This window comes from Pezoporus flaviventris, unplaced genomic scaffold (assembly GCF_033815535.1).
Source record: "Pezoporus flaviventris isolate CSIRO_AGI_PZ_B2104156 unplaced genomic scaffold, CSIRO_AGI_Pfla_v1 ptg000063l, whole genome shotgun sequence".
Classification (NCBI taxonomy): Eukaryota; Metazoa; Chordata; class Aves; order Psittaciformes; family Psittacidae; genus Pezoporus; species Pezoporus flaviventris.
The window spans coordinates 11,160,517-11,186,324 of NW_026892611.1; the positions used below are offsets into that span (position 1 = coordinate 11,160,517).

Sequence of the window (25,808 nt, forward strand, 5' to 3'; positions counted from 1 at the left end):
GAGATTATGCCAACAGCTGGTTGTTTTTATTGTGAAAAATCATCCTCTTGTGTCCAGTCAGAATATTCCCAGGGGTAACCTGTACCCATTACCTCTCATCTTTTCATTTCTCTTGTAAAAAGGGAGGAGTTTCCACCTTCTTTGTAGCTACCCTTTAAATAATGGAAGATGATGACAAGGTCTCCCCGACCTTCCCTCTTCCAAGGCTGAACAAATCCCATTCTCTCAGGCTTTCCTCACACATGCTCAGCCCTTGAATCATTTTTGTGGCCCTTCTCTGGATCCTCTCCAGAGGGTACATCACACGTACACAACAAGTACTGTGTCAGAGGCAGCACAGAACAGGGCTACAGCAGGCAGGATTGAAGTCCACAGTGGCTTAGGGAGGCCATCCTACCCATTCACTGCTGACTGCAGGCAGCATACCCACCCCTCCCAGCATGACCTCAGGGAAACAGGACCCCCTCTCCCCACCCTCTTCCTCTGCCTGCTGCAGACACCATGTGGAACACCAGCTTGAACAATACCCTCCGATTTTCCAGCAAGTACAAGGAATATTTATTACCCAAGCCCACCAAAAGAAAGATACGTCATTTTGTCACCAGTTTATGGCTAGGTATCTTTAATGTTCAAGAGAACTTATGGAGAAATGAAGAACCAGTAATATGAACTTCCCAAAGTCACGTGGATTAGCATGGTGCCTTGGTACTTCACCTCCCAACTTCAGACCCAAGCATCAGACACAATGCAGCTGGCTTACTGGAGCAGCTCTTCTCTGTCTTGGTGTAATGCGGCAGAACAATTCAGGCAGTACATCACCTAACCTGCTCCTCCTGCTCCACGCTGTACCATACCAGAGCCTCTCTCTGCCAGGAAGCTGGTTCAGACTCTGCCTGTAGGAACAGCCCCAGGCTTCAGCACTACACAGATTCAGGAAAGATCAATCCAGCCTGGAAAAGAACGTTTCCTGCCAAACTCAACCAGAGAAGCTGCCTCTGGTCCTTCAAGTGACTTGGTTTATACCATGAAAATGCACCAGCATGTGACACAGAGCCACAACTCCGGAGACCTTCACTCTGTAACCAATGCTCTGACAACCAGAGAGGATCCTGGGAACCACTCTCTCCCTGGGCTGAATTTGCTCCAAACACACAACAGACTCCACAGTCTGCAGCTGGAAGTGGTACAATGCTTTCCAGAGAAGGCAGAAAGCTCTCCTGTACAGCCCATACCCTGTACCATCAGACATTACAGTCCCTGTCATGCTACTGCCGCAGGCTCAGTTCCGCACCACAGAACTCCGCAACTGGAGAACACAGGGCATTTGCTTTTAACATTTTTGTGTTGGGAGAACACATAACCCAGGAGCACTGTGGTGGCAGGCTAGGGCTTGGCTCCTGCAGACTGCTGCTAGCCAGGCCCAGCAAATCCAGTGCAAAGTAATGCAGATGAAGTCTTTGGACACTTGGAGTTCAATACCATGAAGCTTCACTAACTTCATGTAGTACCAGCATAGCACAGGTGAAGCTTTCACCCGAGGAAAGGCAGCAGCTCCGAGAGACAAAACCTTTAGTTCTTACAACACTCCAGTACTTAAACAGGTAAATACTCTTGTGTGCAAATGATGCTTAGATACATGTAAAACACAAGTAGTGCCACTCAGTGCTCAGAAGTGTACCGCTCCCAACCACAAAGGCCCATGTGGGATGGGTTTGTGCAAAGTTCCTGGCAAGCCCTAGACAAGACAGGTTCTTCTGAACACAGGTGTTTTGAGCGGCACCTCCAGGTGATGTCACACACTGACCACGACACAAGCTGCCACGAGCCCAGCTTTCCTTCTTCCAGGCTGCCAATACCAAGACTTCCTTTCAGGGCAAGCCCTGAAGAGGGACAAACAAGGGCAATGATGCAGTGTGGAAACCAACACTCCTAAAATTCTCCAAAGGTATAGGTGTGACAGCACAGAGAGTTAACTCTCGGATTAACAGAACCACAGCAAGCCATAAATCAGCACCAGTGAGAGCACCCCCATAAACACACACCACAAGCAAACACCACTAACAGCCATTTAATCTCTGCTGTGGTTTAGGAAAGGCATGTGGCTCCCAGCAAGGTCAAACAGCAGTGTCAGTGGAGGGGACACATCACAGTCCACAAAGCGGAGTCCATGAACCGCATTCACTTGTCAGGCACTGTGTGTAGGCCATATCAGCAGAGGGGGCACACTGCAGCCTGCTGGTTCCCTACACCCCATCTGCACGATCATGCTACCAGCAGAGGCACATTGCAGCCTGTGGAGCAGAGCCCCCAGATGGTATCCAGTGGTCACATGCCATTGACAGGTCACTCTTGCAGAGGTCACATCGTGCGTGTACTGTGCCTGCCAGTTGCCTGCTGTGTCTGAAGGTCAGGCTGACAGAGGGGTCTGGTCACAGAGCATGGAGCAGGGCCTGCACATGGAACCTGCTGGTCATGTACTGGGTCTGAAGGTTGCACCAGCAGAGGGGACGTGTCACAGCCTGGGCAGCAGCCCCTGCACACGATGCCTGCCTATTGTGAGAACGCAGGGGATGCCCCAGCTAATCTGTGTCACCTGGCAGCCATCCAGCCGGGCGTGGCGCCGCTGTCACTTGAGGCCGTAGAGGAGAGCAATACCCAGAAGTAAGAAGAGTCCGACTGAGAGGTCAGAGAGGAGCCGAAAGCGTCCTTGGGCAGCGACCTCCTCCCGGCGGAGGCGCAGCTGCTCCCGCCGCGCCCGCAGCACCCGCTCCCGCTCCAGCTGCTCCCCGTAGTGCGCCCGGTAGAAGGCGTCGAAGTCGAAGGACGTCGGGACGGGCCCGCGGCGGGCGGGGGCGCGGGGCGGCGGCGGTGCTGGGGCTGCCGTCGGGCGGCCCGAGGGCTGCGGGGCGCCGCGCAGGTCCTCGGCGCTGAGAAGGCCGCGGTCGTACTTGCGGCGCAGGGTGGCGCTCCCCAGCACCCGGTAGGCCTCGCTGACGGCGGCAAAGCGAGCGGCGGCGGCGGCGCTACCGGCGTTGCGGTCGGGGTGATAGCGGAACGACTGTTCGTAATAGGCCGTCTTGATCTGAGCCGCCGTCGCTGTGGCCGGGACTCCCAGCACCTCGTATAGGTCGTGGCGCGCCCGCGGAGATCCACCGGCACCCGCCTGCGCCCCGCGGGACGGCGCCAGGCCGCGGCCGAGCCGCGGCACTCCCGGGCCGGCGGGCAGCAGCAGCCGCAGGCGCCCGAGCGCTGCCGGCTCCATCCCGCAGAGCGGCCTCAGCCACCGCCCGCCGCCACCCCGGCCCGAACGGCGCCCTCCGCGCCCGGCGCGGGGCAGTGACGTCAAGGGCAGCGGCGTCACGCGGCAGCATGGCGGGCAGCGGGCGCCGGCCCGAGCACCGGGGGCCCCCAGAGCTGGTGAGCGGAGAGGAGACCCGGCTGCGGGGGGGCGGGCCGGGCCGAACCGAGCCGAGCCGAACCGAGCCGAGCCGAGCCTTGCCGAGCCGGGCCGAGCCTGCTCTCATCGGCTCCGTCTCTTTCTCCCTGCAGTTCTACGATGAGGCGGAGGCGCGGAAGTACACGCAGAAGTACGGCGGGGTGATGGCTGCGGAGCGTGTGGCGGGGAGCGTGGGGCAGTGTCTTGCTTTGGGGCAGTGGGGGGACCCGCCGGGGTGGGGGGGTCCTGCCGTGAGACCCGGCTGGGGAGCGCAGCCCTGCGGGGAGGCGGCGGCTGCCCCCGGCTGCCCGCGCCTCGGCCGTGCCTTACAGCTCCCGGGTGGTGGAGATCCAGTCGCAGATGTCGGAGCGGGCCGTGGAGCTGCTGGGACTGCCGCAGGACCGGCCGTGCCTCCTCCTGGACGTCGGGTGAGCGCGGCGGCACGTGGGGCGGCTGGGACAGCGCTGGGCCTGGACACGGGGTGGGGGCACCCCGGCCCTAGGGCGCCGGCGTCCGTCGGTTGTGGTTGTGGGATGGAGAGAACCGGGCTGCCGCAGCGGTGTGGCTGCCAGCATCGCCCTCAGAGCAGGCCCGTAACCGCCCCGCTGCCCCTCTTCCTCCCTTCAGCTGCGGCTCTGGGCTGAGCGGGGATTACATCTCTGAGGAGGGCCACTACTGGATTGGCATGGACATCAGTCCTGCCATGCTCGGTGAGCCGGTTCTCCTCCCCTGCCACCTTTGCCTTGCCTCACGGTGGTTGCCTGAGCTGTGCTCTGTCCTGTCCAGATGTGGCCGTGGAGAGGGAGGTGGAAGGAGACCTTCTCCTTGCAGACATGGGTGATGGCATTCCCTTCAGGCCTGGCATGTTTGACGGCTGTATCAGGTCAGTTTGTGTACTTGAGTGAATTATTTGAATACCTGGCCTAAAGAGGATGCTTGGCGATTCTTCTGTGCTTGAATAACTACTGCACCTTTCTGGGTTTTGGCATAGTGAGTCTCCAGAGGGATTTGTGTAACTGCAAAACAGAAGGCAAAGCTACATGGAGAGAATTAGTGCTGGAAGTACTAAGGGAGGTGACAGGCTCTGCAAAAGAATCAGTGGCTGAGTGTCCCAGGAGTCTTGTTTTCTTTCCCAGTATTTCTGCAGTGCAGTGGCTTTGTAATGCTGATAAGAAATCACACAGCCCTCCAAAACGCCTTTATAGATTCTTCTCAACTCTTTATACTGCCTTGGTAAGTGTGCTGCTTTCACAGTCAGGCCTCTGCCTACTTTTACACCCTCACTGGTGCATTTTAGCAAGATATTTAAGTAAATGCTGCTCTGGAGGACTGGCAGGAGTGCCCATTTCCTATCTGCTTGCCTGCCTGTATGGTCTCTCATGCTTCTCTGATCCCTGCTGTTAAGCCTGTGCCTTGTTGTGCTGTGGAGGAGCAGGCTCTGCAGTCTGAACAGCTCTCCTGGGAGACTTCTCCAGGAGGCTTTGGGGAGGAGAGTGCTAATGTCTAGGCTGGGAATTGAGTGACCAGAGGGGTTGCCTGCACTGACTCACTGACACTATTTCCTGTAGGCGCGAGGATCCCGAGCTGTCCTGCAGTTGTACCCTGAGAACTCAGAACAGGTACAGGACATCACTCAGTGGGAAGGAGGCACAAGCAGAGCAAGGCAATGAAGCTGTGTGCTCTTTGGGGCTCTGAATTTCTCCACATGAGATCTGTTTCTCTGTCCTTCCCACCCTCTGTAAAGCTCTTCAAGAGCCCTAAAAAGAAACCTGTACGGAGAATGCCATTTCTGTGGCTTCACGCTTCACAGGTTGTTTTGAGGTGAGCCTTAAAATTAAAGAAATTGGTAGGACAGAATCTGAATCTGCTGTCCTGGATTTTCTGCTCTGTGACTGGAATGGAAGTCTGGCCTGCAGTCATCAGCACTGTCCTATAACTCCCTAGAGCTGGGAAATCCAGCCCAGTATCCCTCTCCTAGTAAGTGTGCTGTGCCAATTAACTCAGGTTAGACTGAGCAGCAGGGAGAACCAAACGAAGGCAGTGGAACTGGTGTCCTGATGGTACTGCAGAGCTGGGAGTGTGGTGCAGAGTTGAACAGGAGCAGGAGCAACCCATCTTTGGCAAACACAGCTGTGGCCGAGCCAAGAGGTCTCTTGGGCATTGCTGGTGGATGACTACTAAATAACTCTTGCATGTGCTTCTTTTTCCAGCTGGAGCTCATTACTGCCCAGGCCATGAGAGCTGGCTTTACTGGGGGAATGGTGGTAGATTACCCAAACAGCACCAAAGCTAAGAAGTGAGTCTTATGCATCTGTGTATGTGGGTGTTTGGGGGTGAGGCCTGGGTTTAGCAGTGATTTACTTTTCCCCAAGCTATTCATAGAATCATAGAACAGTTGGAGTTAGAAGACACCTTAAAGCTCATCCAGTTCCAAGCCTCTGCCACAGCAGGGTTGCTCAAAGTCGTGTCCAGCCTGGCCTTAAACACTTCCAGTCATAGTCCTGGACAGAGGTTACAGATTAGAGCTGACTCTGTTACAAACAAAAATCTGTCTTGCTTGGGGACTGGGAATTGCATGCTGAATCCCAGCTTCATGCTCCTTATTCTTGTTCTTTTAGGTTCTTCCTTTGTCTCTTTGTTGGGGTGTCTGGCACGTTACCAAAGGTGAGCAGCTCCACAGCACAGCAGAGTTGCCTTCCTGGGTGCTGGGTAATGTGGGCAAGAATGGGAGCGAGGCAGCTCTGCACATGCAGTGTGATTTCATTTATACATTTGCTGTCAGTATCACCAACCCCTGCTCTCCCTGAAATACGGTTTCTTTGCCACAGTTTCTGGAAGACCAGTTTGTTGCTCCTCTGGTCCTTTCTCTTAGAGAGCCCTGGGTTCCCCTGAGTTTAGGTGACACGACTGTTAGCTCTGTTTGTTCCGGAGGAGAGCAGAACTTCCCAAATTTGCTTTTCAGGGCCTTGGTACTGAGTGTGCTGATGGAGAAGAGATGCACCAGGCAAAGTTCACCAATGAGAGGTATCGTGTAGGAGGTGAAGTTCTCCCCAAGTAGGGGGGGGCTTATAAGGGCTGAGTTTTCTAAGAAGAGGTGGGGTGGCTTATAAGGACTGGGGTTTGCTGACTGAGGGCCACAGTGCTGCCGTGTGAGAAGTGACTGAAGAGAGGAAACTGGGAAGACCCTTGGCAACCCACGTGGGCACTACTTTATCTTTTTGAAGGGGTCCAGACACAAAGAACAGAACAGGTTAGTTTGGAGGGCTTTGCTGTTGTTGATGCTTTCTGTCCATCTCTTGGCTCTCCAGCTCAGTGCTGTAGTGTAGGCCAGTGGTGATGTGAGGGGGGCTATTTACAGTGCTGCTGATAGCAAGCATAGAGGTTTCTGTTGGGGAGGCAGCCTGCTGTGCCTAAAGCCTGGTGTTGCCTTTCTTTTGATGTCAAATTGTTTGCTTAACTCTGCTTAGCTGTGGCCTGGTGGGTTTCTCCTGCTGTGCAGGTCTCCTCCCATGGTAGTGGTGCAGGGAGAAGCTCCTCCTGCAGCCAGTGGGAGAGACAGAACAGAAAACAGAGGAAAGTTGTCATGGCTGCCAGGAGCTTGTGGCTGGCTTGTTTTCCTGCCTCTTACACTGCACTTCTATGCTCGCTTAGTCCACAGGGTACCTCGTGGTGGAAGGTAATAGCAGAACTGGCAGTTTGCTGGGAAGCCAGAGCTTTGTCTGCTTTCTTTGGAGTAGAGCAGACAAGGGGAAGGTGCTTGTGCTTAAGTCTGTATTCCCTCAAGGTCCCACTGCCCAGCGTATTGCTGATGTGTGAGAAATGGCACAGGGGAGTGCTGGCCTGGTGCAGCCCACGGAGGGTGGGTATCCCTCAGTTCAGAGCCAGGGCTGGAAGCAGCCTCTTCCTCAGTGTGTCTGGAGCTGGACTGTTTGATCACCTACCCCTCTTCACCCCAAGGGTCATAGGAGAGGTACTTGCTGGTTTTATGAAGCAGAGGGCATGCCCAGTTCTGGGTGGCAATCTCCCAGAGCAGAAGACTGTGCCCCTGCACGTCAGTTCCTCTCCAGCTGCTGTGTGCCCTCTCTGCAGGACACGGTTCAGAAATGCCAGGGGCAAGTCTGTGAAAAAAAGCCGGGACTGGATCCTTGAGAAGAAGGAACGTAGACGACGACAGGGCAAGTAAGTTCAGCTGCTTCAGCTGAGGCTGACTGTGCTGGTCTGGCCTGCTGTCACCTGGTCAAACTCCTGCCATAAACCTGCTTTCCTTCCCCTCCCAGAACGATTGTGCTCAGCTGCTCTCTGATTTTCTCCCCAGGGAAGTGCGAGCAGACACAAAATACACGGGTCGAAAGCGCCGCCCTCGCTTCTGAATTCCTTTGGACGCTGATGACGTGGATTATAGTGTGTTGATGTCTCCAGCAAGCCTCTCATGGATGGCACAGGCAGACACTTCAGGCCTGGGACTTGCTGGGACAGATCTTTGTGACTCTTGGAAGGTATAAACTGGCTCCAGTGCTGTCCAGCAGCCGACTGTGAAACTTCCAGCCCTGTTTTCCTGGTGAAGGCAGGCAGTGCTCAGGCCCCTTGGTGTCTGCAATGCCATTGTTTATGTTCTTGAGAGTGCACTGAACCATCTGCAGCTCCAGGTGAGGCAGAACATTATGCTCACCCCCCACTAAACAGTCAATGAGGCAGAACTATCGCTGGTCTCCTGTATCTTGTGCTCATTGCAGGGGAGTCCTGGGGTACGAACATAGCACCTAGTTCCTTGCCAGCTTCCCAGGCACCATAAAGGTGTGTCCTACGAGGAGGGCAAGTCTGCCTCCTGGCAGAAGTTTTATTCCTGTGGCAATAAGTCCTGTGAGCACGTTGCATCAGGCCCAGCTTGTATGCTTTAGTTCTCCCAGGGCTGTCTGCACTCCAGCCCTTGTTCCCCATCATCTCCTCCCTTCCCCTGAAACAGAGGTGCCAGCCACAGCTTTACAGTTACAAATGTTTATTCTACATAAAAATTCCACAAAATGGGAAGCTGGTTTGCACCCAAAGCTTTGGGAGAAGGGGAGGCTAGCAGGAAGGGAAAGGGTGAAGGAGAAAAGAGGCAACATACAGTGTCATCCAGCCCAGTGAGACAGAGCAAGCCAGGGTCAAGATCCACATAGAAAACAAGGACACTTAGCTCACAGTACAGCAACAGTACAACTCCACAGGGAGAGGGGACTTGGAAAGCTTTCAAGTACATATAATTACTAAAAAAACCCCAAAATAATCCCCAGTTCGAGTGCAAGCTGTGCGTGCCCCACACTGTTCGTGGAATACTGCATCGACACGCTCCCAGTGCTGGGAGGGCAGGTGGCACTTGGAACAGAGGTGGGGTAACCCAAAGGACAAGCAGTCTGAGGTCAGGGGCTGGAAAGAAAAAGTGAAATGTCTCCTCAAAGCACAACCACACTGTTGGTGATTTGGTCTGTACATGCAACAACAGGTAGGTAAAAAGGAACTGAGTGGGGCTTCCCATAGTGCAGGGGTAATTATTGCACCAAAACACCCTCCCCTCACAGCGAGGACAGTGTGAACCTGCCTGTGGGGCAGCAGTGGCAGCCTGCTCCTCGGCCTCCCATGTTCTGGAGCTTGGCACCACCACTGCCTGCAGGATCCCAGCAAAGTGCCAGTGGCGGAGCTGCCGACTGTGGCCCCATCCAGCTCCTGCTGCTGGCGGGCTGCTGGTGGTGGTGGTACCAACAAGGAAGGAGCAAGTGCCAGAGCCCCCTCGTGCTGTTCTTAGCCTTGTGCCTTGACGGGGGTGGGCCACAGCCCTGATGTCTTGTGAGCTTGTGCCACAAAAGCCGCTGCTTGGAAGATAAAAAGATCACCTTGCGCTAGCAGTGGGCATCGCTGCAGGGCGAGAGCCTGAGAGGAGCTTTTCTGCCTGCCCACCCAGGAGCAGCCCTGCCAGCAGTGTTATTGCTTCCCAGAGGAGGGGGCCCAGCATTCTTGTGGCTCAACTCAGCAGAGTATGGTGACAGGGAACTGTACTGGGACAGGAGCAGCAGGTACTCGTACATGACTTCCAGCTCCCTTCCCTTAGATCAAGCACCCTGACCATGCCTGCCTCCTGCCCTGGAGGGGCTCCAGAGCTGGCCTGCTCCCTCTTGCGGGGCTCCCCGTGCCCCAAGCCCTTTTGTGCACACAGGCTGCAGTGCTGTAGCTCACATCCGTTGTTGTGGGAATGTGAAAGAAGGGGACTCCAGAGTTGGCTGCTCCCATGGTTGCACCCCTGTGCTCGGCAGAGGACTGGGCTGGACACGCTTCCCAAGGGCAGCTGAATGCAACCAGGGGTTGTACAGTGGGACCTCGGGTAACAGTGGCAGGGAAAGAGACACGTCTGGGTTGCTGCTGGGCAGGGCTGTGTCTGAGGAAGGTAGCGTTGTGTCTTGGCTACAGCCCACTTCATTGCCCCCACAGCCATGGGCACCACGCAGAGGGCCAGCTCCTGTGCTACAGCACCCAGCCAGGGTGGAGGAGCACAGGGACCCTGGTTGGAGCAGAGAGGTGAAATGCAGCTGCAGCTGGAGTACTCATTGACATCAGCTGCCCTTTTTCTGCTACCAGCATCTGGGCTTACATCCAGACCCTGTCCCAGTGTGTGGCTCCAAGTGCCTGCCCTGCTCTGGATTCCTCAGTGGTGCTTTGGCATGTGCATGGGCCAGCTGCAGCCCTGGAATCTACAGAGGAATGTAAGGGCAGAGCCCTGCTCCCAGCCTGAGGAAAACAGACAGTGGCATCACAGGGTTCTTCGGAGCTGCCGGTAGGCTCAGGCCACCACAGTGGCTGTGTCCACACAGTGGGTGCAGCAGAGGGTACCCAGGTGCCTCCACAGCATCCTTCCATGTGTGGGTCCTCTCTGATGGCCCAGGGGATGAACAGGCACAAGGGCTTTGTGCCAAGACTGGAAGGAGCAGGCGGGTGCCAAGAGTTGGCAGAGATGGAAGGGGGAGTCAGGCACTGCCCTGCTCAGGAACTGGTAGGACCAAGGAGGAGGAAGGCTGCTCCTTAGCTAGCAGGGGTGTGGATGCAACAAGGGGTGCTCCAGGGACCACAACAGGAGAAAGCTTGGCTGCCTCCAGCCCCAGCTATAGGTGCCTATGTGGAGAAGTGAGGCTGGATGCAACCCTGATCCCAGGCAAGTGCTGCCAGGGACTGTGAGCATCAGAGCCAGCCCCAAACCCCAGCAGAGCCCAGCCCTCGGGCAGAAGGAGCTAGGGCCACTGTGTGCCACGGCTGACAGAGAATAATGAAGCTTTGGTGCAGGCAGAGCAACCAGCAAAATGTGCTGGCCTTCAAGTACCTACCAGGCCAGCACCAGCATGCAGCATGTCCCCATGTGGCCCCAAAGCAGCAGCCGCTTATCCTACACTGCTCCATCAGGCACCCACTGTCAGCAGCGGAACATCCAGCCCCTGGCACCCACACTGGGGTGAGGGCTTGCCTTGGAGGGGCAGGAGCGATAGAGCCCAGCAGCCAGGCACGGCCACAGGACAGGCAGGGACAGGAACAGGCAGGGCCTGTCTGAGCACACCCCTGGGGAAGGGTCCCGTGAGAGAAGCAGCCCAAGGAAAGGTGTTTGTAAGCACAGACACAGCTGACATGAGAGCTCTGGCTGGAGGTAATGGGGAAGCTGGGAGAGGCTGACTGGGCACTGTGCTCCTGAGGAGCCCTGACACCCTGCATCCTTGGTTGTCACTACTGCAGACTGCCCAGCACAGGAGGAGCAGCAGTGCCCAAGGGCACCCCTGTCCCCAGCCAGCCATGCAGGCTGGAGCAGTGATGAGAACTCGGGTTCCCTCCCAGGGTCCCCCTCCTGCCCATCACCATCCCCTGCACCCTGCCTACGCCCCGGGGCTGGCGCTCCCTCCATACAGACGCACCGCACCGCACACACAGCGTCACAAACAACCATGCATTAGAAACTGAAATGCTGCTGGGAGGCTCCGGGGCTGCGTGGTTTGCTCCGGTGCGGCTGCGGCCCCGCGGCACAGCAGCTCCGTCCATCACACACAAACAGTCCCGCGGGGTGAGTCTAGCCGAAAATGCCACCGAAGGTGGAGGCGATGACGATGCCCAGGATCACGCAGCAGATAATGATCATGATCTTCTTCTGCTCAGGTGTCCCGGCACCGGCAGGGAGAGAGGGAGAGGGGACTGTGAGTTTGGGGGTCTGCAAACTGAGAGCTCAGGGCTGCGCTCTGCCCCATTCCTGTTTCCTTGTGGCAGGCTATGAGCAGCACCCTGGGAGCCAGAGGGGCAGGGATGGGCACCCCAGCTCTCCCTTCAGCCCTGAGGTGGCAGAGTTGAGCTGCTGGCTCCTAGGCCCCTGAGCTGATACAGGCCCAGGCAGCTGCCTCTGCACTCAGGGTCAGAGCTGGACCATGCCTGTTCACTCTATTTTTTGTCAAGGGATGTGGCTCTCACAGCAGGCCTGGCCCACAGGATCCATCCACCCTGTCCCCCTTCCTCCCCCCCCAAGACAGCACCTCTGCCCATGGCTCATTGGCATTGATCACACAGCTTGTGCCAGGGAGCTCTGCCTCAGTTGGTGACACCCGTGGGACCTGTGCTGCACCCAGTGGTGTTGGGTAAAGCAGAGTCCAGGCACCTGTGCAGCCATACCATGCTGCCCAATCCTCAGGGCAGGCAGTGGGGCAGGCAGGGGCCTGTCCTGGGGCAGGAGCCAGCCAGTGCCGTGACTCACCCGTCTGGCTTTGCTCTGGTACTTCACTGCTTTTTTGGTGTCAGACACAGCTCGCTCCACGTAGTCCACTGAGTGCTCCACGTTGTACTCGATGCGGTCAATCATCTCGCCCTGCAGAACGGGGACAGAGCCCACGTGCCCACACGCACGCAGACGTGAGCTCCTTCCTGCTCTGCTCCCCAGCACCGTGTGCACGTTGCCCTGCCCAGCAGCCCTGTGAGCGAGAGAGGGACCCTCAGTTGAAGCAGGTAGTGGGTGCCCCACGGTGCCCTGGACTGTGGGCTCTGTCCCAGAAGGGCTGGGACCTCTGTGCACATCCTAGCAGGGAGGCAAGAAAGGGTGAGGGTCAAGGGTCTCCAGCCAGGTCTTGGCCTGGTAGCTGCCCTATCCGGTATCTCAGGTGACATCAAAACCACAACAGGATCTACACTGACACCACACTGCTGAAACCAGAGGCACGGCAGGGGAGCAGGGACCGCATCAGCAGTGCCATGTGGGATGCTCACAAAACCATGCACATGCAGGGACAACCAACTGCTCTCACCTGCACCAGCACCCTGCTGAGAGTGCAGGGCCCCGCAGTGAGGCTGGCAAGGATTGCAGGGCCCTGCCAGAGCTCCTGCCCTGCTCTGCCCCACCGGCTGCAGGGCTGGGCAGGGAATGCGGACTGCTGTGGACATGGGGACACAGGCTGGTGTGAGCTCCCCATCCTGAATACACAGGGAAGCAGCCAGGTCCTGTGGCAGCTGGAGACAGAGCCTGACAGTTCATGTCACTGACAGGGTTGACAGGGGGTGTGTGGCTTGAAGCCCAGTGCCCTCCTGCATGGCACAAAGGGGCTGCAGAGCCAGCAGGTCCTGGCCAGCAGCTCTGCAATGCTCGTTCCTTGGCCTAATGCAGGAGAGCATTGGGTGTTACCCCCAAGGCACTGACCCCCACCAGGCTTCTGCTCCTCCCTGCCTTGCCTAAAGCTGCTCCTTCTCCTTCCCACCTGTGCCATGCCTGAGCAGAGCAGGGAGCTGCCAGCCCCGCTGCCAGCCCAGCACCCTTCTGCTCCTGGTGCCAGCCTCCCTCCCCACAGGGCAGTGCAGGGTGCTGGCACAGTGTAGCCCTTCAAACGGGTCAGGGAACTGCAAACCCCCCATCTGTCCCCCAGGGCAGACAGAACAGGCACCAACGTCGCCTCACCACAACCACCCCTGCCTGCCCACCACAGGCAGTCCCTAGCAAAACACGAGAGCCGCAGGCATGCAGGGCATGGCCATGCACAGCAGAGCATGCAGCACCGGCAGGGGCTCAGCGGGGCTTTACCTGCCACTGATGTCTCCTCAGGCCATGGCAGCGTGGCAGGCAAGAAGTGGGGTGAGCAGAGACACCGAACACGTGCCCAGCTCAGGGGCTGAGCACTGCAGGCCGGCGCCAGGGCAGGGGCAGCCTGGCAGGACCACCACATCTGGCGGCACCCCAAGCTCACCCAGCAGGACCCAGGGCTCCAGAGGAGATGGAGACTCTCCATCTGCATGGCAGTCACCCGCTACCCTCCTCCTGAGCCCACCACCGAACCTCTCGCCCTGGGCATGCCGCAGCCCCCAACTCTGGGTGGCTCAGCCCTGAGGAGCCCAGCTCAGCCCCAGTGGTACCCACACCAGTCCCAGATGCAGTTTTTCCTCTCAGCACCCACCCAGGCAGCCCCATCATCCTTCAACCTCTCCAGGCGAGCCAGCCACAGGGCCGCAGTGTCTCCCTACCTGGCTCTCCACCAGCATGGCCATGTCCATGAACATGTCGTGCAGCTCTCGGATGCTGTTCTCCAGTTTGATGATTTCACTGTGCCGTGTCTCAATCTCATTCAGTGCCTGCTTGGTGATGTTTGAATCCATGATGATCTGCAAGAAGACAGGGCCACTGAGCAGTGTGCTTAGCCCCTCAGATGCTGGGCATCAAGAGAGGGGCACCCCACTCCACCCTCTGGCCCCTCCTCAGACAGCATCCTCAGGCAAGACCCAAGAACCCTGCTGCACAGGGTGTGCTCAACTCTCCACTGTGGCAGCACATCCACCCAGCCCCTCCCCAGGACGAGCCAGTGCTTACCCCAGAGGAGAAGATGGCTGGGTTGCCGCTCTCCAGCATGTCCTCCAGCTCCTCGCTGGTGGTGGTCCTCCCAGCTGCAAGTGACACAACACAGGTCAGCCATGAGCCCTTGATACAGCCACAAGTCCTGCAGCCTTCCTGCAGGGTGCTCCTGTCTCCATGGCATCTCCCATGGCATGGGAGCAGCAAAGCTTCCAGCCTGGAGAGTGCACCAGGTGGTTCAGGGAGCTGCCATCCCACAGCCTGGCTCTGTACCAGCCCTGAGACCCTCTTTTTAGGGGGGCCAAGCAGTCAGCTTGGCCCAGCTCACCCAGAAAGCCCGTCTGCCACTACCTGTTCCTGCAGGGCAGGGAGTGGTGCCAATGGATCAGTAGCCACCAGGACCCAGTTGGGGGGCTGGGAAGAAGGAGGGAGTGAGAGCAGCAAGCCAAGAGCAGGGAAGTTGCAGATCCTGGGCTAGCTGAAGATGAGGAGGACACCGGGCTCAGCAGGGCTTGCTGGGTGGGCGGGTACTGCTGCAATTGCTGGGCTGCCTGAGTTTTAGTGCTGCAGCTGCAGAAACCAGGCTCTGTCCTTCCCCCTGCAACACAGCCCTCCTCCTTTGGGAGCAATTCATCCATTGTGCATTGTTGCCTTCCCTTCCTCATGGACACACTCCACACTCCTACAGGGCACAGGGAGATTACTCGCTCTGTGGGTTACACTGATCCTCCAGCATGAATTTCAACACGTTCTTCAGGCTAACAGCCAGGTAGGACCTGTGAAATCACAGTGCTCTGCAGAGATGCCAGCGCTGGGCAGGCTTCTGCTGGGGCTGCCCAGTGGGGTGGGAAGGGTGAGCAGAGAGGGCAGGAGACATCCCACTGGTGTGAGGAGGAGCAGATGGGGGAAGACAGGCAGGAGCAGGTCCCCTGCAACACACTGCCTGCAGGCTCTGTCAGCGGTGTCATCCTCCAGGATGAGTTCAGGGCACCTCTGAAAGGGAGATGGAGGAGATGTGGCAGAGTGCAGGGACAGCCCACAGGACAGTGCTCCTGCTTCCAGTGCTGCTGCACCAGGGACTCGGGGAGACACCAGAAACCTTGACCCTGGTCCGAACCTTCACCACAAATGTGTCAGTACCCAGGGAGCACGGTGGAGGGACCTGCCTGCCCTGCTGTGCCTGGCCGCCATCCCACAGGCATGGCACACGCTGCCCCCTTGCATGGGGAGTTCCTTAAACAAGGACACCTTCACACTTCACTACATGTCTCTTTCTATGCAAGGTCCCGCACCTGAGGCAGAGCAATCTCCAGTACCAGCACAGACTGGGGGAGAGAAAGAGGAAGGGAGGGAGGGAGGGAGGGAGGAAGAGAGAAAGGGATAGATGGATGGATGGATGGATGGATGGATGGATGGATGGATGGATGGATGGATGGATGGAGAGCAGCCCTGTGAAGGACTCAGGGATACTGCTGGGTGACAACCAGGACATGGCCCAGCAGTGTGCGCTTGCAGCCCAGAAAGCCAAGTGTCTCCTGGGCTCATCACCACCAGCGTGACCAGCAGGTCGAGGCAGGGGATGCTCCTCCTCTGCTCTGCTCTCCTGAGACCCCCTGGAGCTCTGCATCCAGCTCAGGGGTCCCTGGCACAAGACAATGGTTTTAAACTGATTAAGGGTAGGGTGAGGTTGGACATAGGGAAGAAATGTGGTACCATGAGGGTGCTGAGGCGCTGGCACAGGGTGCCCAGAGAAGCTGTGGCTGCCCCATCCCTGGCAGTGCTCAAGGCCAGGTTGGACACAGGGGCTTGGAGCAAGCTGCTCTGGTGGAAGGGGTCCCTGCCTGTGGCAGGGGTTGGAGCTGGATGAGTTTTAAGGTCCTTTTCAACCCAAACCACTCTGTGAATCCATGATCCTATGACATGAATACAACAAAGATCCAAAGTCTCAGTAGAAAGGGCTGGAAACAAGTTATCTTGAACGCAGACCTGAGTCTACCTCAGGAACAAGGCAAGAGTCAGGGCTGAAGACATACCTCTGCGGCATGGCTCAGATATGGGCTGGGTGGCCCAAGCCTAATCTTATACAGCTCTTGGACCCATGGACAGAGGTGAATGTCCTGTGTGATGCTGGTCTAAACAGTGAAGACCTGTTAGTGCCCCCAAAGCTGTAAGAAGATGCAGCTCTACACGCATGGGTGGCCGGGGCAGTGTTATCCAGTGCAGCTTGGACAGGTTGACACTGCCTGCAGGGGGGTTGGGATGAGCTGACTTCATCTGTACCAGCCCAGCCTGTCACAGACTGCCACTAGCCTCCCTGCCTCTTCGGACCCACCTGCTCAGTTGGCTGCAGGGGCCAACTCCAGCGCTGTGCTGGCATTTCCATCCAGTGAGACACTTCCAGCCCAGACAAACACTGGTCATTCCTGAAGGAAAGTGTCACAGGAATCCTAAATCGCCCATCTCGGCACCACGTGAGCTGCCCTGCTGAGCTGCCAGGGCCAGAGCAGCCCCCAGACCATCCTGGCTGAAGGGCAGCCGGGGATACATGCACAGCTTGCCTCTCTGCACATCAGTTAACCTGGTCTTGCAGAGTGAGGCAGAGGCTCATTAATTCTCACAGGGCCTTTGGCGACAGCAGATGCCTTATTTTTGGCTCCTTGGTCTCGCATTTAAGAAAACTGTTCATAAAAACAAGTAGTGTCTGCGCAGCACCTCCATGCCCACCAGAGAAAGCTCCTCTAAGCTTCAAATCCAGTTTCCCCAGAGCAACACCTCATCAGATTTGTCATAATGGACAAAACAGTGAGGGAAAAAGCAAAGCAGCAACACTTCCCACCACAGGCAGCCCAGAGGCTTGTGCTGGCAGAGCACGGCTCCCAGCAGCAGACACCGCAGTGGGGACACCACTGAGAGAGGCAGGGTCCAGGCAAAGGACAGCCAGAGAGCTGTTGTGCTGCCATCACCAACCTGCGACACAGCACAGCCTGGGATCCCCCCATGGCATCTTCAGGGCAGAGCCTGGGAGGGCTGTGGGGTGCCCCAGGGGGTGGCTATGGCCTGGGGCAGTGACTCTGCACCACCCCTTCTTGTGTGACTGTCCTAATTCCAAGCAAGAAGCAGATCCCGGCAGGCTGGAGAAGCTCACCAGGTGTGGGGAAGCCTCCCCTGGGCAGCTGAGAAGTCCCTGCTCTCACACTTTCAAAGCCTGAGTGATTTGCTGGCTTCAATGTCAGAACTCCTGGCTCCTATCTTTGGATTCATCAGCTGAAAAGAGAGCTGAGGATTTCATAGAGCTTCCTGCAGTCATCACTTTCCAGCTGAGCTCCATTCCAAATAACATGTTCAAGAGCCCCCAGAGCAGCAGGGACTGAAGGTCCCCACTGGGACACACCAGGACAAACAGAGCCCTCTGCCCAGGAAGCACTCCTGATAAAACCTCAATAATCTTTGGCTTTTGAGGAGCCTTTTTGTCAGAAGGGATTTCCCAGTGTCCCGACAGAGGAATCCAGCTCTTGCAAAGGACTGTGCACAGGACTGTGTACCTTCACAACATCATCCTGCCTCTGCATCTGCTCCACACCTCCCCGCAAAGGGGAAGCTGGTACCTCATCATCACTAACTAGGACACCTCCTCTGCACCCAGTCACTACACCATAGTGTGTCCTGAACAGCCTTTTCCTTGCACCTCCTCAGACTCTGCCAGGCACTGACAGCCCCACAGGATAAACAGAGCAAAGAAAGGGATCATTTAATATAGCTCCATTATTTAAGCAAAGCATCAGAGTCCTTCCAAAATCCAGAAAAACAAGAGGAAGGCTTTTTGAGGTCTGCAGACAATAAGGACCTCACTAAGCCCTTTCAAACTTTCTCTCTTAGAAGGGAGGTACAGGGATACCTCAATTCCTGTTTCCATCCCAAGCCATCCATCCCTCTCACTGGAGGGGTGACAGCCTGGCATTAGCTGACGAGTGAGCTGATCAGCTGGACCAGTGACACACGCATCATCCTGCTTTACATGAAGGCATTGCTGAGCTTTGTGTCAGCCAAACTTTCCATTCAGCCAGTGTGAATCATTTCTCTTATTATTATAGTTCATAAAGACTAATCTTAACAGGCTTGCACAACCAAACCAAATCTCCTTCAAAGAAACTACTATGAGCACGCAGATTCCTGGGCATCTGCAGCTCCTGACGGACATTCCCACAGGTGACTACCAAGGACACCATTCTGACTCAAAAATCTCCTACCTTATTATTCACTGTGAGCTGTGAAAGGGAAGAAAACCACACATTTGCTTGCGAGAAAAAACCCAACCCTGGACTAGGATTCAGACCCTTTCATTTGAGCCCCCAAAACCATGAACATATCTGAAAATGAGATTATTTGCAAAAATCTCTTTTAATCTCTGCATGCCCTGACTTCTCCCTTGCTTATTCCCCTAATTACAGCGGTGATGTGGTTCTTCTTTGCTGGGAGATAATTAAAACTGAACTCAGTGTTACTGATGGCCACGGAGAACCACCAGGACAGCAGGTTTTGTGGACAGGGAGGACCAGGCTTCTGATCTCAGTGCATGCTGGTGACATCCTTGGAGGTGTCACCTGGCATCCACCTTTGGACACTGGAAGACACCATTACTGCTGCCAGAAGCCACCAGGGTCCTGGGAGATGCCTGGAACAGACGTTGAGGCTTGTGCTCCTTGTCCAGCAAGGGAAAGTGCTGGGAGCACTGAGTGCCCCCTTTTCGAGAGGTCTGTTCTCTAGTTTTCTGTTTAGTTCAGTTCACTGGCAATGACAATCACCCAGAGGAAAGGCAAGGCAAGACATGGGAGTCAGGAATCCCCGCCAGCTTCTCTGAATTCAAAATTAGCTGTAACCAAGGCAGAAATCATCCTCCCTGTGCTCTTTGCGCTCTCTACCCAGCAGTCAGGAAAACCTGAGGGGAGGTTTTTTGTGCTTTGCTGGATGCAGTCTGACATTGAAATGCAAATACCGCCACATGAAGTCCCTGCTCATTGCAGGGGGGCTGAAATAGATGACCTTTTAAGGTCCCTTCCAACCCAAACCATTCTATGATTCTGTGAATATCTTCCAGCAGGAGCTGTGTCCTGGTTGCTCCCATGGGTGAGAACACTGCCCCTGTGCACTGTGGTTTCCAAGGGGGAGCTCTGCACAGTGGCAGGAGCTGCTTGGATATGTGGGAGCGACACGACCCCAGAGCTTGGCTGCGTTCCCCCTCCAGGTTTACTCACTGATCTCCAGCTGCCTCTGGATCCTGCCCTTGCAGCGCTCCCGGTAGTCAGTCTGCGTGGCATTGTACTCGGACATCACCTCCACGAACTTGCGTGACAGCGTTGAGTGCTGCAGAGAGGAGAGGAAGGGAGAGTGGGGTGAGGGTCCTGCAGGAGGAGAGTCCTGCCACCCCCGAGCTGGGGCAGGCTCAGCCCTGAGCACCCCTGCACCTCTAGCAGCCCAAAAAGCATTTGGAGCCCAAAAGCTGGTCCAAGGAGTGTGATGAAGTGCAAGGGGGCAGCAGGTGATGAGGCCCCAGGGGCATGCACCAGATGCACTCCTCACCCAAGCCCAATCCAAGCCCCCAGAAGACAACCTGTGGTGGCGGCAGACCTGAGAGTCATGGCTGGCACCATCCTCCTCACCCATACCACAGCTTGCGGCCAAGCAGCCCGGAGCTGAGGCCACAGCGGTGCCCTGGGTCCAGCCCTGCTGGCCCTGCCACACTGCCAGGATGTGCTGGACCCGGCACAGGCGCAGGACGGGCACGCAGCAGTCACTCTGTGGTGCTGGGGGAACCCAGTGCCCTGAGCATCAAACCCCCGACCTGTCTGCACGCGGCTGGTGGGGGAAGCCCAGGGCTGGGGCTTGGCCAGGGGCAGCTGTCCTCACTCCGGAAGCGTGGTCCCACTTTTCCTCCTCACACTGGAGGGCTCCCCCAGGCACCAGCCCCACAGGGACACAGGAGATGCCTGCCTGCCCCAGGCTGAGTGAGCTGCCAGCCCTGCATGCAGAGCACACTCATCTCGGGAGGCTGCTTTTCCCTCTCCAGGAAATGCACCAGACAACCTTAGAATTACACTTGACCAGGGTGCTGCTGAGCACTGACACCCCCCCGAGCTGGCTGCTGCGCCTGGGGAGCACCCACGCTGGGGCCCACCTTGCTGCCTGACCCAGCTGTCAGGATGAGCTCTACAAACAGCCCTGCGGATGGTCAGGAAGGGCAGGACAGAGCATCACATGCATCCTTCATCCAAACACATCTCTTGAATTAGCCCTTTCCCTGATATGCCAGAAATTGAGTTTCACAGTACCATGGACTCAGAACAGTTGAGGTTGGAAGGGATCTTCAAAGATTCAGTCCAACGTTCCCTCTTCCCCCCAAGTAAGCAGGGGCATCTTCCACTAGATCAGCTTGTGGGAACATTAAAGCCTTTGGACTGCTCCTCAGGGCTGTGGAAGGCTTTGTTTGGAGGTAGTTTTCCTTGCAATCAAAAAAGGGATGCATTTCTTGTTCTTGATAGTGGTTGGGCTGTTTACAAAGATGCAAAAAAACCCATCCCACCACTGGGGGCTGCATTCTGACCAATGACACTTGCACAACACAAAGAACCACCAGCAGTAGGACACGGGGCTCAGCCATGCAGCTCTGCTGGTGCTGGCTGCCCTCACATCATGCCAAGCTCCTTGCTCCCCATGGCTGCTGGTAGCAGCATTCCAAGCACCATGCTCCTGTCCCCTCAGGTGTCCCAGCGGGAAGGGCTGGCAAGGGGGTGTCAAAAGCCACCCTTTGTGACACTGATGTTCTGTCATCCTAAAACATGTAATGGTAGCTGGAAACGGGCTGTGGACCCTTCCCACTGCTGGGGGAGAGTGGAGAGGGTGATGACCCAAGGGGATGCCGGCACTGTGCAGCTCATTAGAGCTGTGAGTGCACAGATGGCAGAGCTCAGCCCTCACCGGCAGCTGTGAGCTCACACAGGGCACAGACAGGGCTCAGGCTGCTCTCCTGCTGCAAAGCAGCAGCTCCTCAGGGCATGAGGGGTGTTCATGACAGGATCATGGACTCACAGAATCATTTGGATTGGAAGGGACCTTCAGAGATGACCGTCCCAACCCCCTGCCACGGGCAGGGACACCTTCCACTAGAGCAGCTTGCTCCAAGCCCCTGTGTCCAAGCTGGCCTTGAACACTGCCAGGGATGGGGCAGCCACAGCTTCTCTGGGCACCCTGTGCCAGCGCCTCAGCACCCTCATGGTACCACGTTTCTCCCCTGTGTCCAACCTCACCCCACCCTCATACAGTTTAAACCCATTGCCCCTTGTCTTGTCCCTGTAGGCCCTGCTCAAAAGTCTCCATCTTTCCTCTAAGCCCCCTTGAAGTCCTGAGCAGCCACAGGAAGGTCTCCTTGGAGCCGTCTCTTCTCTGGGCTGCACAGCCCCAACTCCCTCCCCTTTCTCCACAGCAGAGCTCTGGATCAGGGAGACCAGTGCAGTGCAGCATCTCTGTAGCGCCAGACATGCCCAGGGCACACGAGCATTCCGGTGTCAGTACACCCAGAGCAGCCCCTTCTCCATGAGACAGCACTGGAGACTTCTTGAAGATATCCTTGTGTTTGCTTTGCAGTTACTCTGAGCCAGCAGCAGCTTGGTTTTTACGGCAGAGACTCAAAGTCAGCTCATCGCATTGCTCCCATGCTGGCAAACCTCACACAAAGCCCCCAGCAGCTCCAGCTTCCACAGGCAGCCTCTGCTCAAGAGGTGCCTGGCCCAAAGCAGGGTTAAAACAGCTCCTGTGCATCATGGCTTGAAATCCAGCAAACACGTGAGGTGCCACCCAAGCGACTCTTCTTCTGCCTTCTCCACATCGTCTTCCTAAAATCCAGTTCATTCTTATTAAGCTAAAGAGAATCAACATATTGTTTATCTGCAGCCAAATATAGCCTGGGTGTTACATGACAGCCCTTTCTGCTGATCAGTATACCCCACCGTGCCTCTTTTACTTAAGAAGTTATTTAATTTAGGGTTTCTCTTGTCAGATTGTTATTTGATGCTCCCACAGGCATCCCACATGTCTGAAAAATACATTTGATTTCTGAAGGAACACAGAGTTTCATGCAAAATGGGCAGGAAAAAGCATTTTAAATGGCTTTCAGTCATTAAATAAAACTACCTGGATAGTCAGGGTAAATAAAAAGCATACCAAAACGTACCTTGCATTTGAAAGAAACTCACTAAACAGAAAATGTTAACTGAAGTTAGGAAATGGGGTTGTTGCACCTGGGTCCAGCAACTCTTCACTTCCCAAGCATGGGAAAAGCAGCCCATTGCTGGATTTCCAGTGAGCTCACACAGCTCTGGATACCCTCACAGGGCTTTGACACCCCCACAAAGCATCCAATGAAACCCGGAACCTTGGCCTTCAAGGTTTCAAATGAAGAGAAAGACATCTCTAAAGTGCTCATCGTGTGGGTGTGCCGGGGGATGCCAGCCTCCCTCCTGAGCCCACTGCGGGTCACAGCAGCAGCAGAGATCCTACCGCTGAGCTCCCACACTTGTGTCTGTTTCAGGGTTGAGCCCCACACCAGTCAGATAAACCAAGCACAACAGCAGCTAGAGCAAAAGCTGTTCTAAGTAACAAGGACCCAACCTCCTGCTATTTGCTCTGTTATGAACTCAAGATTTGAGAATTCTAGAAACATGGTAAATACTGCTGAGACGCCTGGGAACCTGCGTCATTGGCAATGTTTCTGGGCTGGGGATGCCCTTGAGAGCTGTGTCCCCAAAGCCCCTGCCTCCCCCCGCTTTTGCTGCTGGTGAGCTGAACAAGACAGGGTGCTTTATTCAAACTGCTGCTGTGAAATGGGGACAAACAGAGTAGTTTAAATGTAATGAATTAAGAACATAATAACAACCAGCCCTTGCTGTGCCCTGGCAGAAACTGGACAGCAAGTACTATCTACCTGTTTGGGTGTACTTTGGGGAATGATGGACAAGTTCCACGCCTAAAAGTAGATAGGACCTCTGGCAATTCAGTACCATATACTGTTTCTTAATGCAAACTCACTCCACACTGTTTCCCTGTTTCCCTCACTCCACACTGTTTTGCTACAGCCGGTGCATGGGTCCAGGTGACCCACAGAACAGTGCTGTCAGCCCCTCTAACCCACGCTGCGCGGTGACAGGCAAAGCCAGCAACAGAACCCTGAGACAACACGGCTCTTGTGCCCAGCTCAGCATCAGCCTCCATCCCATCCCGCGCACGAGTGTGCAAACCAGGCACACAAACCACTGGTCATGGGGTCCCAGCAAGGGGTCAGCATTCCTGAGAGAACGAGCAGCTGCAGGAGCCCAGAGCCAAACCACCCAGGCTGGAAGCCAAAGCCCCAAAGCGGAGCAGTGTGCTTCATCACTGTCCTGGGTTCAGCAGTAGCAGTCATTTTTCTCAATAACCCACCTCAGCCTCCCAACACAGTGGCTCCCACTGCTGCGCAGAGGAGCTCCTCTCCCTCATTACCTGCAGAGCCTAAAGAAATGCTCAGAAATAGCCAAATTACAAGAAAATCTCCCACTTCCTTGACTGAATAGTGCATGGCTTGGGCTGTTCATCTGTCAGAAGAGACAGCTCTGGGGGACCTCACTGCAGCTGTTCAATATATATACATATATATAGGCAGCTTACAGGAAAGATGAAGAAAGACTTCTGACCAGGGCCTACAGGGACAAGACAAGGGGTGATGGTTTTAAACTGAATGACGGTTGACTGAGGTTGGACAGAGGGAAGAAATGTGGTACCACGAGGGGCTGAGGCACTGGCAGAGGATGCCCAGAGGAGCTGTGGCTGCCCCATCCCCGGCAGCGTTCAAGGCCAGGCTGGACACAGGAGCTTGGAGCAAGCTGCTCTAGTGGAAGGTGTCCCTGCCTAAAACTATGGCAGGGGGCTGGAACTGGATCATCTCCGAAAGTCCCTTCCAACCCAAACCACTCTGGGACTCTTTGTGGAGCAGAGCCCTGAACCCCACTCTCCTACGTGCCAGGATGATGTCCCAACTGCAGCGTTTCAACATGGAGCAGGTATAAACCCTGCTCAAATACGGCCCTAGGCTACACAGCACCAGTCTGTGACCACCCCTGGTTTCCTCGGACACTGCAGAAGTAACACCTTTCCCTGGGAAACATGGGTACACCATGGGACAGCCGCCGTCCACTGCCACCTCCCTGCTCTCCCCTCCTTGCCACTGCCATTCAACACCTTCATTTGAGATGGCAAACAGCTCCTGAAGGGCACAGTGGAGAACTCGGCAGAGCAGAAAGCCCAGTGGGGGTTTCACAGCACTGCTGTCAGCACACCGCAGCGTCTCCAGAGTGGTAGATGCAGAGATGCTGCTTCGCTGTGTGCTGTTGCACCATCCTTTGGTTTGCTTTTGCTGTGCCCCAGCAATTCTCCTTCCCATTTGTTTTTGGGACAAGCCTTTCTCTCGCCCCACAGGTTGAGGACTGGTTCTCCACAGACTTAGGCTCAGCTGTGACAGCCTCTGGTGCAGGGCCAGGAAGATGCTGGGCTCCAAGCTGGAAGCTGCCTCTGCAGAGGTGAGCATTTACCATCACTGTGGTAATGATCCAGCACCTACTGCAGCCCAGGGCAGGTAACACAAGTGGCTTCCCACACTGAAAAGGAGATAAACGGGAAAAGCCAAAATCCCTCTGACTTCACTGCAGAGAGCCTGAAGAAGATAGGATTGTTACTGAGCTTTATTTGTGCACAAACCCTCTGCGAGAGCGCAGCCCCATGCCCAGATCAGCACCCCTGGGTGCTGAAGAGCTACACTGGCAGCTCCTGTCACCTTTAGCAGTTTAATGGTTTGCTAAAACACTTTGCTGCAGAACAATGACTTGCTGCTCTGCTCTGAGACACCTTGCTTTCATCCACATCCTCCAGTAGAACCAGCAAGGACAAGACACTGTAGCCTGCCCTGCAGTGATGCAGAGCCAGATTCCACTGATGGAGCAATTCCCAGGTCTCTCTTGTCTTGCTGGGTGCTCTCTCACCAAGGGATCACCCGCAGGTTGGCCAACCCGCAGTAAAAACTACACACATCAACCCTCCATGGTGAGGCACAAGACAAAACTTCAGCCCAGCAGGCCTGCACAGTGCTCTCTGAAAGGCCACCCCTCTTTTAAGGCTAGAGTGAAATTTTTGGTGAGTTACCCAGCTGCACCAGTGAGCCTTGGGCTCACTTAAGAACTGCTCAAGCATCCTTCCAGAAACACAGACACTTCAGGTTTCTGAACACACTGAGGGCAAACATTCTCCCCCCAAAGCTGGAACTTCAGAGGGTGTATGTGCTCCAGTCAAAACCACCTTCAGTGAGATGCTTAATGTGGATGTGAAGAAGTCCACCCGTGTGTTCATCCACGCAGACATCCAGACTTGCACACAAGGACAAAGCACACTGCTCTCCCCTCCGCAGCTGCCTTTCTGCATACTTATGTCACAGGTCCTTCAGGCTGGCTTTTGCACTCACCTGTTTGGCAACAT

General features: G+C 55.8%; 3 protein-coding genes across 5 annotated transcripts in view; 1 reads left to right on the plus strand and 2 right to left on the minus strand.

Annotated features, from left to right (window-relative positions):
• Positions 1–2,052: 2,052 nt before the first annotated feature.
• DNAJC30 (DnaJ heat shock protein family (Hsp40) member C30) lies at positions 2,053–3,276 on the minus strand. Its single transcript, XM_061470587.1, has one exon. The coding sequence runs from the start codon at positions 3,260–3,262 to the stop codon at positions 2,627–2,629; it is 636 nt and encodes a 211-aa protein (XP_061326571.1). The 5' UTR covers positions 3,263–3,276; the 3' UTR covers positions 2,053–2,626.
• A 52-nt stretch (positions 3,277–3,328) lies between these two features.
• Positions 3,329–8,133, plus strand: BUD23 (BUD23 rRNA methyltransferase and ribosome maturation factor). Of its 2 annotated transcripts, XM_061470586.1 has the most exons (12): positions 3,329–3,417; positions 3,550–3,587; positions 3,769–3,864; positions 4,064–4,146; positions 4,223–4,319; positions 4,573–4,669; positions 5,005–5,055; positions 5,647–5,732; positions 6,055–6,100; positions 6,399–6,460; positions 7,526–7,615; positions 7,752–8,133. In XM_061470586.1, the coding sequence occupies exons 1-12, from the start codon at positions 3,370–3,372 to the stop codon at positions 7,804–7,806; spliced, it is 849 nt and encodes a 282-aa protein (XP_061326570.1). In that variant the 5' UTR covers positions 3,329–3,369; the 3' UTR covers positions 7,807–8,133. The 2 variants fall into 2 exon arrangements, 1 of the variants encoding a protein (XP_061326570.1); XR_009746454.1 differs by lacking the exon at positions 6,055–6,100.
• A 3,246-nt stretch (positions 8,134–11,379) lies between these two features.
• Positions 11,380–25,808, minus strand: part of STX1A (syntaxin 1A) — a 55,593-nt gene continuing 41,164 nt past the window's right edge. The window contains exons 6-10 of one of the 2 annotated variants that reach the window (XR_009746453.1): positions 19,511–19,619; positions 14,277–14,350; positions 13,934–14,071; positions 12,186–12,399; positions 11,380–11,591 (exon numbers count right to left, since the gene is read on the minus strand). Coding sequence is in view for 1 of the 2 variants with exons in the window: in XM_061470585.1 (XP_061326569.1) it covers positions 11,514–11,591; positions 12,186–12,296; positions 13,934–14,071; positions 14,277–14,350; positions 19,511–19,619 (510 nt within the window). In the remaining variant the exon portion in view is untranslated. The remainder of the gene's footprint in view (positions 11,592–12,185; positions 12,400–13,933; positions 14,072–14,276; positions 14,351–19,510; positions 19,620–25,808) is intronic. The other variant, XM_061470585.1, reaches the window with a different exon arrangement.